The sequence below is a fragment of the Watersipora subatra genome, chromosome 2 (assembly GCF_963576615.1).
Source record: "Watersipora subatra chromosome 2, tzWatSuba1.1, whole genome shotgun sequence".
Taxonomy (NCBI): Eukaryota; Metazoa; Bryozoa; class Gymnolaemata; order Cheilostomatida; family Watersiporidae; genus Watersipora; species Watersipora subatra.
Genome location: NC_088709.1, coordinates 32149736 through 32165996, shown reverse-complemented (window position 1 = coordinate 32165996; position 16261 = coordinate 32149736). Strand labels below are relative to the sequence as shown.

The window sequence follows — 16261 nt, the reverse complement described above, 5'->3', positions numbered from 1 at the left end:
CAAGTAGTCATTGAGGTGGCCTCACAAAGTGACTAGTGACTAGTGTTGGAAGGTAAAGTGTTTATATAAGCTCAAGTCATAGATAATCTCACAGCTTGTAACGAAAAGCTAAGCTTGTTAGTTTAATGAAAGATGATAACACTGCTTGTACTAAATCTGAGACAGTAGCCATAAACTCTCAAATGTAGCCTGATTTCTTACGTTGCATTACAGCCCTTCACGCAATCTATGCTTAAGCATATTTAACAATTAGGCTTGAATTTTTAGTTCCATTGTAAATTTGTTACTGAACTTTCTCTGATAAGATTTTTACCATAGTAGGGCCAGCCAGCTGAACTATATTTTATATAGTAGATTTATAATGAATACACTGATCATTATCAAATGTACAGAACAACATGAGTGGTAATATAGCAATTTGTCTGTCAAATTTAATTCCTAAATCACTTTATTGGTTTTATGCTCTGGGCTCAAATCACTCCAAATAAAGGATTTTAATTACAACTGGACTGAACGCAACCCGAATATTTCTACCAGAAAATTAGCGCTTACCAAGAAGTGTTTCACCACAGTCTTCTGTTCAACCAATTACTACAATCAGACCCGTATTTCTTGGAGCGGCTGGGTCTGACTACAATATGTCCCGTGTCTGGTTCATCTGTTGAGAAAGGATTTTGAAGGCTTTGAAAAAATCGCTATACTCGGTATATAGTAGTTGCTAGCATGCCATAAAACTGGTATAAAAATATCAAGATGTTTAAAAGCCTAAAAACACTTTAAACCTAATCTAATTTGATAGAACTAACAAACCACAATGAGCTCTTCACTACCCTAACAACTATGCTAACACTTACAGGATATTTTTACTAGGTAACAAAAACGGACTAGTTAGTAGACTATTAAAAGAAACGTTATGAAGAATGTGAGGCGTTTGGCAGGATGCCAGATAAATGTTCTATTACAAGAGAAAAAAAAGGAAAACCAGGTTGATGTGACTATGAAAACAGAATAGTCAACAAAGCAGTCTCAGTGTCGTGCTGACAAGGAAATAAGTTAAAGAAAAACATGTTTGGAAATTCTAATTTTCTTTAGGTGATAACACATCATTACCTTATTTTCTTTTTAATATACCAAGTTTAGTATATTACTAGATAAAGTGTATTTAAATCATATTTGGTAATGCCTTAGAGAAGGTAAAACTTTTAGTTAGTAGAATGTTGTTTCTAATTTTCAGTATCTTAAAAATAAAGTTTAACACATTCTGATGACTAATCTGTTGGTACAGTACGACTTAGTTATGTGATATAGAAGGTTGCTTGTCATGTCTGCCCTTTTTCCTGTTACAAAAAATGGTCTGGTAACAAAAAAGTCTGACAATCTGCACCTACCTCAGCCATATGTCTTCTCAAATACCAACTAATAAATTACATTGTTATATCCAGTGCATCCTCGAGATACGACTTTATTCCATTACAGGGTTGGCATCGAAAAGTAAAAAATTGTATGGTGGGGCATAGAAACCATAGTAATTATATAATGCAAACATTTACTGGTAAAAATCATCAAAGGTGTATACAAGTACTGTACTAATTAAAAATTAGTAACAAAATAGTATGTCAACTTTAGTAACTATAGTTGTCTACTATAATTTTAGTATGTTCAGTAAATTCCCTTTGATCTGTAGAGTGAACTTTAAAGTTTTAGCAGAACTTGGAAAGCTATATAAAAAGCTTAGTCGCAACTATAATAATGAATCATTATCTTGAAGAGGTCATTGTTGCAGCTTTGATAACTCTGTGACAGTGAACCGTACTTTTAAGAGGTCATTTTGATAGACCAACATATTTGAACAAAAAGAGGCAGTCTTGTCTACACTAGGTTTATTCGCACGCACTGTAACCACAGTGGCAGACACTGTGGAATGTCTTGGGAATAGACAGAGAAGACCTCAACTAGACATCATGAGAGGTTTCCTGTGGACCTACTACAATAAAGAGAATGAATAAGATGAGTTTCTCTTAACTGTAGCGTTTGGAGCTCTGATCTCAGGTTCACTCAGATTCAGTGGTCTTTTAGCTGAAACAGTATTAAATCCCAGGTTCAACTAGTTTTTAGTGCACAACTAGCATGAGCACTTTTCATGGTGGTGGAAAACACTGACTGATTCACTCAAAGTCACCATATTTCCATGCGAGGCATTAATTGTGGAATTGGTGGTTATGTCTTCAACTCTGTCTGGATGGTAGCACAGGGCACCCTTATGTAGTAGAAATGGCAACCCTCTGATTTCTGCATATGCTAATTTTTTCTTGCTGGCTTTCATGGCTAATTAGGGATATATATCGTTATACAGAGACTAGACAATGCTGTCTGATAGGAATGTCGCAGTCATCTGTAGGAAAATGCAATAGTATTCTTTTGCTCTGTCACTCATTAGCAACAATACCTTGTAAACACACAAAAGTACTGACAATGCTGTATGATAATGAAGTGTGTCCTTGTTAGTTGTACAGCTTGTCACCCTTCAGTTATAGATAAAATTATTATATTTTATTGTATTTTAGAACAAAACTATAAGATAAATACAGATTTTAGGAAGAAAATAATCGAAACTTTTACATAGTATTAAAAGGTAAGAAGTCTGTATGTTAAATATATAATGTTGAAGAGGAACAGTAAAATATTTTACAACATTTGAAAACAATCACGACATAAACAAACTTTCTACAAGTTTACTATGTCACAGGCTGACCTCTGCCCTCCAACTGTCACAAGAGTTCCATTTATGGAAACTATCAAGCTTTTTAGGCTGTCATTAAAGTTGTAGGAACTTCTAACCAGCAGCTAAGCGTTTGTCACATTATTAGTACATGTTACCAAAGATAAAACGGTTTAGCTACTGCTGTGGAGTTGTTCTCTTTGAAATTCCATCACTCACTTATTAGTTGATAGTATAGCAATGCTTTCTGACTCCTTCTTGGTACTATAAGAGTGTCTCCTGCTACACACAAGTCATACACTCCAGAGTAGACGCTCTTCTCTCTATTCACCAGTTTACCAACATGATTACCTGTGAGAAGAGACAAACTACTTTGGTACATCTATCATAATATAATATAATAATAAAGTAAAGTATTTAGTAAGTGCAGGTCAAGTTATGTAACAAGTTCTACCTGCTAAAGAGACTATTAGTAAGACTAGAGAAATATAATACAGTGCATCCTCAGCATACGATTACCCTGATATACAGTTTTTTCACCTTACAAAGTTGAACAAGGTGAGGTTTTCACCTCATACAAATTTTATTTCACCATACGAATTCAAGAATATTTTGGGTTGGGTTCAAATTTGGCAGTCGGTGAGCTTATTCCATACCTCGAAATAGCAGAGACGCCGAAATGTGGATGGCCGAAAACATTTTCACAACGTAGAAGAGACGCAATGACCGAACTCTCTCAGGTCAGCATTCCACGTGGGAAATTATGTGAAAATTACATAACCATGAACAAATATTCATTTTTATCATTATACTCACTTTTACTTTAAACTTTTATTCAGCATCGGATATAACTACAAGTATCTATATTTAATTCGTTAGCTATGGAATCTGAGACCGATAAAAACGCTACAAGACGAAGGAAAAATGATTTCCTTGACTACAAAGATGGAGATCATAAATAAAGAGGAAGAAGGCGCTGGTATTGTTAATATTTCCGAAGAATATGGTCGCAACCAATCAAAAGTTGCAATTATTATTAAAACAAAAAGTCATAAAAGCAAGCGCAAGGAGGTGCTTACGACTGACGACTTGAAAGAGTTGGAGGCCATGCACGGGATCAGCATTAAAAAGGTGCAACAATTTAGTGGTGGCGATGAAGTAGAAGAGACAGCAAAACCTACATCGGCAGAAATCAAGGAAGCTATAAGTTGGTATGATAAACCTTACTAGGTTCATTGAAATAAACATCCAGAAACAGTTCTCACAGGCCGTGTTATAAACAATGTTAATGAAATGTGATGAGCTATTTTAGAGAAATTTTGAGGAGTCGTCAGAAGCAGACTTCAATGGATAGATTTTTGTTCAAAAGAAAATTGTCCAAACGTACAGATAATAACAGTGAATCTAGCAAAAGAGCTAAAGATGAAAGCGCACCTAAAGAAATGCTATTGGATTAAATTTTTTTTTAATTCTTTTTAATTTCAAGTGTTTAATTTACTGATGCGGACTGGTACATAAAAACAATACTGTACAATGCATGTATAATGTATATCATTAATTTATCTTCTTCGTTTTTCATGTTTTATTCATTTCATTTTATGTTTTATTTTATTTCATGCTTTATTTATTTCATTTAGTTTTTGTTTTATTTTCTTGTTTAATCATGTCTTTGTAGGTGGCCCTGTTGTCGACTACGTAAATACTAATCATCATATGTATGTAAGTCATATATAACTAGCTACTCAAGATAGTTTATGCATCCACATTACTTTCTAGAAATTGTTAAAGCCCTGCCCTTTAGGCTATAAATACATACAAACTTCTGTATGTATGGTTACATTGATTCATGTGCACATTTCATACAAGACAAACTACAACCTTCCCTAGATCCTTTTACAAGCAATAACTAGCTAGCAATTTTCAGCATTGCCCCAGCATTTACAGTGCACTAGCAAGCATCATCTTCAATAAGTGATCAAATAGGCTATCTTCTACATTACACCAAGTTAGTTTGTTTTCTTTGAGCACTCTCTGCACCAACAGGAAAGCTGTGTCTTCCTGGCCATTTCTGCTTTTTAAGATCCAAGTGGTAAACTTTTTATTTTAGTACCAGCAGACAAATTAGAGTTGCGAACAAACAAGTGGTCAAGTAGGCTATATTCTACATTGCACCAAGTTAGCTTGTTTCTTATAGCACTCTCTGCACCAGCAAGAAAACTGTGTTTTCTTGTTGTTTTTCTCGTGCTTTCCTGTTGGTGCAGAGAGTGCTCAAAGAAAACAAACTAACTTGGTGCAATGTAGAAGATAGCCTACTTGACCACTTATTGAAGATGATGCTTGCTAGTGCACTGTAAATGCTGGGGCAATGCTGAAAATTGCTAGCTAGGTAATGCTTGTAAAAGGAACTAGGGAAGGTTGTACAGTAGTTTGTTTTGTATGAAAAGTGCACAAGAATCGATGTAACCATACATACAGAAGTTTGTACGTATTTATACCCTAGAAGACAAGGTTTTAGCAAGTTTTAGAAAGTAATGTGGATGCGTCAACTATCTTGAGTAGCTAGTTCTATATGAGTTACATACATACAGTGATTTGTATTTACGTAGTAGAAAACAGGGCCGTCTGCAAAGACTTGGTTAAACAAAAAATAAAACAAAATCCAAATGAAATGAATAAAACAAAATAAAACATAAAATGAATAAAACAAAAAACATGCCGCACAAAGAAGATAAATAATGATATACGTTATACATGCATTGTACAGTATAGTTTTTATGTACCAGTCCGGATCAGTAAATTAAACACTTGACATTTTTCTGCCGATGTAGATTTTTTTGTCTCCTTTACTTCCTCGCCACCACCAAATGGCTGCTCTTCTTGAATTCTGATCCCGTGCATGGCCTTCAAATCGTCAGTCGTAAGCTCATCCTTGTGCTTGCTTTAATTTTTGTTTAAGTTTTGTTATATTTACTGTTATTATCTGTACGTTTGGACAATTTTCTTTTGAACAAAAATCTATCCAATGAAGTCTGCTTCTGACGACTCCTCAAAATTTCTCTAAAATAGCTCATCACATTTCATTAACATTGTTTATAACACGGCCTGTGAGAACTGTTTCTGGATGTTTATTTCAATGAACCTAGTAAGGTTTATCATACCAACTTATAGCTTCCTTGATTTCTGCCATTGTAGGTTTTGCTGTCTCTTCTACTTCATCGCCACCACTAAATTGTTGCACCTTTTTAATGCTGATCCCGTGCATGGCCTCCAACTCTTTCAAGTCGTCAGTCGTAAGCACCTCCTTGCGCTTGCTTTTATGACTTTTTGTTTTAATAATAATTGCAACTTTTGATTGGTTGCGAACATATTCCTTGGCAATGTTAACAATACGAGCGCCTTCCTCCTCTTTATTTATGATCTCCATCTTTGTAGTCATGGAAATCATTTTTCCTTCATCTTGTAACATAATTTTGTATCGGTCTCAAATTTCAAAGCTAACGCATTAAATATAGATACTTGTAGTGAAATACGTATGCTGAATAAAAGCTTATAATAAAAGGGAGTAAAATAATAAAAATGAATATTTGCTTTTGCTTTTCACATAATTTCCCACGTGGAACGAAGTCAGTCATCGTGTCTCTTCTAAACGTTGTGAAAATGTTTTCAGCAAACCATATTTCGACGTCTTGCTTGTTTTGACGTATGTAATAAGCACACCGACTGTCATATTTGAACTCCAGCAAAAATTTTCTTGAATTCGTATGGTGAAATAAAAGTCGTATGATGAGGTAAAAATCTCAGTGTTCAACTTCGCAAGGTGAACAAATTGTATATCACGGTAATCAAATCCTGAGGGTGCACTGTATAAGAACCTTATCAGTAAGTGAAGGTAAAGTCATGTAACAAGTTCTACCTGTTAAAGAGACTATTAGTAAGACTAGAGAAATATAATATAAGAATCATATCAGTCAGTGAAAACCAAGTAGTGTAACAGGTTCTATAAGTAGTATAATATTATATTACATAATAACAGTAGCACTTACTACATACCAGTGTCAGCATGTAGTATGTGTATCTCTGTAGGGTCTGACGCTAGAGGTGTCACCAATATATACTTCTTAGTATAGCAGGTTACTCCACCAGGTTTAGTCACAGCTGTAGAAGTCCACATCACCTCCCCTGTTTCTATGTTCACTCTGAACACTGTTGATGTGTTAGCAGAAGATACCACAACAAATCTTTGGTCAAGAGCACACAGAGCCATTGCTTGTAATTCACCATCTTGTAGACAAGGTATGTATTTAATAACCTGTCCATCTAGTGAATAGACTGTGAGACGTTTGTTAGACCTATCAGGGACAACTACTTTCTCTCCAGTAACTACCAGTTTGTTAGCATGATCAGATTTATCAGGGTGAACCCAGCTAGTGATTTTTGTAGCATTCATATCGGTTATAATAACCTTATATGGATATACCAGGATATAAAGTTTCTCATTATATACACTGAGTCCATTGACATTATCTATTCCCTCTATAGATGAAATAGAAGTAACTGAACTGTCAGAATCATCTATTTTATACACAGTTGACCCTACACCACCTACATATGTGAATTCATCATAGTTACAGACTGAATGGCACTCTACTACATTATCAACTACATTATTGAACATAAGGGATGTCGGAGGAAATAGTTGGCAGACAGGTATATCGACAGCATCCACCATCTTCAACTCTATTTCTCTTGCTTCAGCTGTAGAAATATAAAGACAGATGAACAGAGACCAATATTACAATATAGTCACATATATACTCCACTGTGAACTTTAATATGAACTGTACTGTAAATATACACAGAGTAAACTTCACAATTGGTTAGTGACTCAGAAACCTGAGCACACATCTAAGTGCTAACATTATAAATTTAGTAAAGCACTAGTTGTTCTATACATGAGGAGCAACTAGGGGCATTTGCTTTTAATCATATTCTACAAGGTTGAGTTTGCTCTCCATTGCTACATGTAAAGGGAGCTATAATTACAGGTCCATAATCTATTTTCCTAAGTGTTCTCAGACATAATTTTTGAGAAAAACCATCAAATATTCAATAGTAATATACTGTAAAATTATTAAGTGGTATAATATTAATTCTTTTATACATTTACCAGGATAACTTATGTATAGTAGACACTACTATAACGTAAACCTATAAAGTAAATTCCACATCCGGAACGGTATTTGTTGGAGGTGAGGGGGTGACGGTTTACAATGTACAGGACATTCATGAACATTAATCTTATGTAACCGCTGTGGTAGAAAATCGGCTAAATTAACTAAATTCGGAATTTATAAAATACTATTCATATCTCACTGTTTTTGTTCAAGAAACCGTTCTATTATCTATAATGAACCAAGACTTTTCGCTAGTGATATTTATATAAAAGCAACGCATAACTAGTTTTCTCTCAATTAAATATGGTTATTAACCCTACAAGTAGATATGACTGTACACTAATATGATTAGTGAAGTTCTGCTTTCTAACAAATACAAAAGTTATGAGAGGAACAGATTAATATTTAGGGTCGGAAATAGAGCTGCACAACGATTATAAAAATTGATCGCGATTAATAACTGGTCTGAACCAGTTAATCTTCGATTAATCTTAGAATTAATCTAGCAAAGACCTGCATATTCAAAAACAAATAATACAGCTACATATAGATCAATTCTATTTTAGACAATTGTTAGCAGTAGTACATGTTATGTACAATGTACGTAAGTTACAATGTAATAATTATTATGAGTATGAAAACTGTCTTTGAAAGTCTATAATTAAGTCAGCCAAGATTTGAGGCAGCACAGTTTATTCACATTATCTGAATAAAGAGATACCCTCTTCCTACATACAATATTGCCAGCTTTAGAGAATAGCCGCTCACAGGGGACAGTAGAGCCTGTAGTCAGTAGTACTAGTTATGGTCTGCGACAGCTGGTGATAATTTCTGCATGGTAGGATGATAATTTGTTAAAATATATCTTAATGATGATGTGTTGTGGTGATAAACAAATTCTTTCTGGCATATACTGCACTTCGCTTTCTTGTTTACGTTTCCAACAACTTACAGAAATGCACTACCTAGGGTGGAAGACATTTTTCTGCTTTCATGTTCCAATAAAGTGTCAATCTTATATTACTAATATTCTGAAGCTGAAATATGATTGTGATTTCTTTGAAAAATGAAATACATGTATAATTTACTTGAGAAAGTTTTTAAAAATAAACAAAAATAAACTGTAAGATACGTATTAAATAATACTAAAAGCATTTTTGTTGCTATTACCTAGAAACATGTTCAAACAACTAGCAACATGGCCGCTTAGAGCTAGATCAGCACAGCGCTTGTGCATAGTATTGTATAAACAAGTTTAATGTTAGCGACTCACTGTGTTTTCATAGTTGAGTGCAAAATAGTTGTGGTTGTAATTTATTGGTAAGAAAGTGTTGCTTGTCATAATATTTGTTAGTAAATTAAATGGTAGTAACCTGCTACGTTAGTATTACTAACGTATAGTACTAAACAGTACAAAGGAAAGGAACCACATCAAGATCATCACCTCGGTTGCATTTTAATTGAAGAATAATTGGCCCAACTCGGTTAATCGTTTATTTGTATTGGTCACGTTAATCGTTTAATTAACGGGATCATTGTGCAGCTCTAGCCGGAAAGGTGAGGTAGACAATAGACACTTGATTTGAATTCATCCCAAGACATTACTACTAACATACTCAGTACTTGCAAGTATAGAGTAACCTAAAAACTTCCTATTCATGATGAACTCTCAAACATTCTGCACAACTACTAACATACCTTGAGTGGAGAGAGCTTTCTGATTGGTCAGTTTAAAGGAAGGCAGGTCTTCATCAATAAACCTCTGGATTTCATTGGCTGTAGCAGCATAGCCTTCTGCTGAGTCAACCTAATCAATAGATATATAATATGGTAAGTTATTTACCAGGTTATTACATATAGTAGTAGAGAATCTGAAAGGATGTCATAAGATAATATGAAACTAAAAATAATAGAAAGAGAATAGTTGGATGAATCACGGAAGAATCTAGAAAACAGTTAACAAAGCTATTTGATTGGACGACTCAAAAAGAAGCTACTGCTTGCTGTCATGTTCATAAGTAGAAGCAGACCTGTTAACACAGCTAATTGGTTGAACAGATCAAAGAAAAAACAACTGCTTGTTGTCATGATCATACCTAGATTAAGGCAAGTGAACACAGCTAGTTGATTGGGCAGCACAAAGAGAAACTACTACTTTTAAGATAATTTCCTAAAACACAATAACAACTACACAGTATCTACCTAGTACTGCTGCCCAATATAGACACTATAAAGAGACATCATATTCCATAAGCTATCTCTAAGTTAGTGACATATTAGTGGGTGTAAACACTTCCTACATTGTGAAGATAGAATAAGTTGTATATTGACATCAAATATGAATAATCATACATGATGCTTATTACTAACATATTGTAGACTGTCTTCTAGTCAGTCACACCACCTGTGCTAGACTATCTATAGCAAGTCTGTGGAAAGATAACTCCCATTACCTTGTGTGCATCCTTGAACCTGTTGTTTTGTTGTAGTAGTAGAGTATTAATCTCTGTCATTCTCACTCCAACTTCACTCTCCATAAAGTTTACCAACTGATCTTTTGATCTCCTTCTGTTTTCTAGAAAGTCTTTTTCAAGGTCATCATATTTGTTACGTAACTCAGTAAGCTGGGGAGATAAACAGGAAATCAAACACAATTCATCAATCAGGATATGAGAAGTCAATAACACCTGGAAACTAAGATCTACAAAACATGAATAGCATCTGTTCAAATGATTTGCCGTGTATAATAATATAGCTATAAGGCTATTTATATATAATAAAAGTTTTATTTTAGAAAAAAATGATAAAATCTGCAGTTATAGATGTCAAAAAGGTACAACAGCAGCAGCTCCATCTTTGATGGAAATATTACTCATCAGATCACATAAATTTCCTCATGAAACTATGTATAATCACTTACTCGCTTGCTCATGAGTGGAAAACATGTAAAGGTACACAAAGCTACACGAGTACCTTTGTCCATATGTGTACCTTTGTACACATTTGTACCTTTGTATACACGTGTACAAAGGGACACGTGTACCTTTGTACACATGTCCCTTTGTACACATATGTACCCAAGGTACACATGTACCTTTTTACATATGTGTACAAATGTACACATACAACTCAGAAGATTGTTGTTAGTTTGAGGTTTGTTGTTATGATAAAATCAATCAGTCAACAACTTAATCAGCTAATTGACATTAGAAACTTATTATTACCAACTTATTCTCTGCGTATCTTATATGGCCAAGTAGTTGATAGAGTGAGAGTAATCAACTGTTACTCATAGAGTTAGATTCAGTGAGGGAATAAATTGTAGTGATTTTAAGGGAATAACCTGGGTTCCACAGTTATCATGCACAACACTATATGTACCAGTTCTAACCTGTTTATCTCTAGTACTGTGTAGTTGCTTAACCAGTTCCTCTGTCTTCCTTTCATAGTCAGAGAGTACTTTAGTACTATCCTTGAGGAGAGCAGATAACTCCCCTTCTCTGATCTGAGCCTCAGCCTTCACCTTGTCCTTTTTAACCTTCAGAAGTTTCACTAGTTCTCCCAGAGAGACTTGACAATGAGCTGTATCTAAAATATCAGCTTTCTGTTGCAGCAAATAAACAAATAAAGTAATTACAAACAGCTGGTAATGTTGATATATCCACTGTGGCTTCTCATATATTTGTTTAACTGCATAACCACTCAATGCAATTAGCACTCTATGTCTATGAGGGCTCTCTAGATCAGGCATTGCGGTTTACTCGCACATAAATATATAAGTACATCATAGCCCACAGGTACAGATGAATTTTAAAAATAATTTTTATGAAAAGCTCAGATATGTATTTATGAGTATCAGGTGATGTGACATAAAATATAATGTACATGTATTTTATAACCATTTACTAAAGATTATGAAACAGAAAAACGAAAAATCGTAATGGATGCATATCAAAAACTTTCTCCATTCGACCACAAAACTAATTTTAAAAATTTATGTGAGATGAGAGGAATAGCTAGAGAGTTTATCGCCACGTAATTTTGAGATCAGATAAACAGACAGATTTTGTGTCTTTAGATAGTGGATTAGAACTAGCTGCCAACTGAACGGCTGAAAATGGCAGAATTCGACAAGATTTGAACTAATTAAACAAAAAACAGCCAATCAATGATGTGATAAATAGTAAAGAAATGTACTCACTATTATGACACCCGTCTCTACCATCAATACAGGTAGTACATAGAACTCTACAGCAAGTGGAACATCCAGTTGTGATTGGTCTATCCTCATGTCTTGAGCAGCTTCTATAATCCTCTATTGTAAGAATATCTCTATGCCGAGGGAAAAACTCCTCATGATGCTGACACAGAAAATATGGACACATTTATTAAACTTCTACGGTATAGATATTCCTGCTTTAAACAAGCTTTTATGTTCTGCACCAGCCTATATGTAGCTTTAAGTTATAAGGACATTAACAACTTCTCACGATGCTGGCATGGTCAAGATAGAACTATTTAAAATATTATTATATCACATTATAAAATTAGCCTATACAGAAGCCTTTATGTCTTCAACAGGCCTTAGTTAAACTTTATATTAAAAATGTGTTTACGAAAATGAATAAAAATATTTTATTTATTTTTTAATAACTACCCAAATTTTTGAAGTCATTATCGCCATATCTTTTATTCTATATACTGCTGGAATATATTATACACTAGATCAAGTTTATACTTAGAAAAAGTAACACTCACCTCTAGGTGTCTACGACACATCTTTCTATTACAGCTGCTGCAGTAACTAACTGCTACTTCTTCATTCACCTCTTTCTCTACACAACTATCACAAAGTCTCTCTTCTTGACCAGCTGTACCAGGAAGTCTGGCTAATGTCACATCAAATATATCTCTGAAACAATGTCTGAATTGTATAGCAGTAGCAGGTGAGATAATGTGAACCAGTTATATAGATCTATCAACAGTCACTTTAAAACCACTAACTATATAGGAGTTGTATTTTCAGAGTGACTTCGGAAAGTCAAAATAACTCACTAATTGTTCATAGTTCACTTGTCATCAAAAATTCAAATTAGTAATCATAAATTACATTACTCAGGTGAAAAGCATAGCAAAGTTTTCTGAAACATCTTTATGAACAAAAATGAAATATGAAGTCGTAGAACTAGAAAAAAAAGCAAAGTTAGATAACAAATGCAAAAAATAGACGAATCTGCAGATAGCACTTAAATGCACACATAGTAACTACAGTATGTTAGAAACTATACTAGTCTATTAACTTACCTGCATGTACCACATTTGACTATTCTCCGAGTCTCAAAATCTCTCACCAAACAAGGGTAGCAATGATTATGTTGACAAGGGAGTGACCTTGGGTCAATCAGCTGGTCATTTTGCGCCATACAGAAACCACACCCGATTGGTTCTTTTGGCTCCAAGCTTGCTTTTGCCATTGAATAGAATTGTTCTAGAGAAATAAATAACATTTTTATGTTTAAATAACTAGGTAATTTAGAAGGGCAAAAAATGATGTAGCAATGTGTAATACAACATAAAATATGTAAGTTTTGTAACAAACAGGGAGGCCACAACAACAACTGCCCAGTTTTCTGTTTATTTGATGATGAGGCTTGCAGATGCAGTGTCTGCCTAATGAAAATTGTGTAGCGATTGTCAAAAATGGTGTTAATTTAGAGCATTATTCTTTTAGATGTCCCTATTATATATTTTTTTAAACTGCCGGTGTTATAATCTTGTTCGTTTTAGTGATGTATTAATGTTAACATTGTAGTTTATTAAGTACACCAAAGGCTTATACGTTGATATCAAGTTATATGTAAGCAGTGGAACAGTGAAAACAAACACCGCATCTTAAGGATAATGTAATCTGCGGAGTTGAAGCTGCTTTTGGAACTAATGTGAACAACTTATCAATTATCATTTGTTTCACAAGCATTTTGGGAGTTATTATCGCATTTTCTATCAATAGTCGTACGGTTGATAGACAAACAACTTGTGAATTACTAGTTGTATCACCTTCGTTTAAAGCAACAGACTTAGATACTGATATGATGATGCATTAAATATAAAATAAAAGCTATAAAATTAATTTGAACGCTCTTTTATTACTCACATTGGCATGTATACGAATATTCTCGTTCGGGTAATAAGTGGGCGTTACAAACACCTGCTCAGATACTTTGCTGAAGAAATGAAACTGCCAGCTCGTAGCCCAAAAGGTAGAAATATCGCAGTTTTGGTTTAGACCATGACTGGTCACAAAACCAAAACTATTGCTCTGACGCTATGTAAAAATTTATCTTTGTACTCGCCATCACATTTCCTAAGTACCAAGCACTGACATCTGTTACCGTATAGGTTGTATAAGCCAGTGATACCAAGCCGAAGTTCCGAACCGTCTTGGTAGAGGAGCACACAAGTCGCTTAACTATTCGTTGTGAAATCGTATTAAGTGATAAAACTGATATTTCGTTTGTCGTATAGGTTAGTTATGGACATATAAGATAGATACAGATTTAAAAAAAATTAATTCAAATGTTTCCTAAGTATTGATAATGAAGTGTGTCCTTGTTAGTTGTACTACTTGTAACCCTCAATTATTGAATAGTGTGCTATGGTTTGATGATAAATTTGCAAAAATATTTTATTGCAATTTACAATAAAAGCACAAATTGGATATGGATCTTAAGAAAAAAATAACTCAAATATTTACAAAATATTAAAAGTTATAATGTCATCACTCTGTTAAATATATAATGTTGACGTGAAATGGTAACATATTTTACAATATTTAAAAACAACCGTGACATAAACAATTTCTACAAGTTTATTATGCCACAGACTGACCTCTGACCTACATCTGTCAGCAAAGTTCTATTTATGGAAAGTGTTAAATCTACCTGTCATTGAGTTTATAGAAATCAAAAACTGGCAGCAAATCGTACATTACACTGTTAGTACAGTATATGATACCAAAGATTTTGCTACTGTTGTAGAGTTATTATCTCTTTTATTTTATCACTCACTCATCAGTTGATAATATAACACTACTTTCTGATTCCTTCTCGGTACTATAAGAGTGTCTCCTGTTACACACAAGTCAAGCACTTCAGAGGAAGCTATCTTCTCTGTATCCACCAATTTACCAACATAATCACCTGTGAAAAGAGACAAACTACTTTGGTAAATACATCATAATATAATAATAAAGTAAAGTATTTAGTGAGTGAAGGTAAAGTCATGTAACAAGTTCTACCTATTAAAAAGACTATTAGTAAGACTAGAGAAATATAATATAAGAATCATATCAGTCAGTGAAGATCAAGTAGTGTAACAGGTTCTATAAGTAGTATAATATTATATTACATGATAACAGTAGAGCTTACTACATACCGGTATCAGCATGTAGTATGTGTATCTCTGTATGGTCCGAGTCTAGAGGTGTCACCAATATATACTTCTGTGTATAGCAGGTTACTCCACCAGGATTAGTCACAGCTGTAGAAGTCCACATTACCTCTCCTGTTTCTATATTCACTCTGAACACTGTTGATGTGCCCTCACATGATACCACAACAGATCCTTGATCAGGAGCACAGAGAGCCATTGATTGAAGTTCACCTTCTTTCGGACAAGGTATGTGTTTAATAACCTGTCCTTCTAGTGAATAGACTGTGAGACGTTTGTTAGACGTATCAGGGACTACTACTTTCTCTCCAGTAACAACCAGTTTGTTAACATGTTTCAATTCATCAGAATGAACCCAGCTAGTGATTTGTGTAGCATTCATATCAACTATAATAACCTTAGACGGATATGCCAGAATATACAACTTCTCATTATAAAAACAGAGTCCACTGATCCACCTCATGTTTTCTATCGACGAAAAAGTAGTAACTGAACAGTCAGAGCCATCTATCTTATATACAGTTGATCCCCAACCACCTACATACGTGACTCCATTATAATGACAGACTGTAAAACACGACTGTAACTTAACCACTGCATTCTTGAACCTGAGGGATGTTGGAGGAAAAGGTTGGCTGACAGGTATAGCGGCAGCATCTACCATCTTCAACTCTATTTCTCTAGCTTCAGCTGTAGAAATACAAAAACAGCTGAACAGAGACCAATTTTACAACAGTCACATATATACTCTACCTTACCTTGAAATTTTGCGTGTACTGCAAATGTGCACAGAGCAAAGTACACAATTGGTCCCGGCGACTCAGAGGTTTTAGTACAGATCTGAGTAGAATTCTTATTATAAATTTAGTAAACTACTAGCTGTTCTATAGACGAGGAGCAATTATGGTTATTTATTTTT

At 34.3% G+C, this 16261-nt stretch overlaps 1 protein-coding gene across 1 annotated transcript; it reads right to left on the bottom strand.

Moving 5' to 3' along the window:
* Positions 1-2546: 2546 nt before the first annotated feature.
* LOC137388132 (uncharacterized) lies at positions 2547-13316 on the bottom strand. The gene is made up of 7 exons (XM_068074642.1): positions 13198-13316; positions 12652-12805; positions 11285-11497; positions 10347-10517; positions 9592-9700; positions 6770-7474; positions 2547-3070 (listed from the first exon to the last, which is right to left on the bottom strand). Exons 1-7 carry the CDS (start codon positions 13314-13316, stop codon positions 2931-2933), a joined length of 1611 nt encoding a protein of 536 aa, XP_067930743.1. The 3' UTR covers positions 2547-2930.
* Positions 13317-16261: the final 2945 nt, after the last annotated feature.

Coding starts and splice junctions, on each gene's coding strand:
- LOC137388132 (XM_068074642.1), bottom strand. CDS start 13,316: ATGGCGCAAAATGACCAGCTGATTGACCCAAGGTCACTCCCTTGTCAA. Junction 12,806..13,197: donor GTCAAATGTGGTACATGCAG/GTAAGTTAATAG, acceptor ACATTGTTTCAG/AGATATATTTGATGTGACAT. Junction 9,701..10,346: donor GGTTCAAGGATGCACACAAG/GTAATGGGAGTT, acceptor TCTATTGATTAG/GTTGACTCAGCAGAAGGCTA.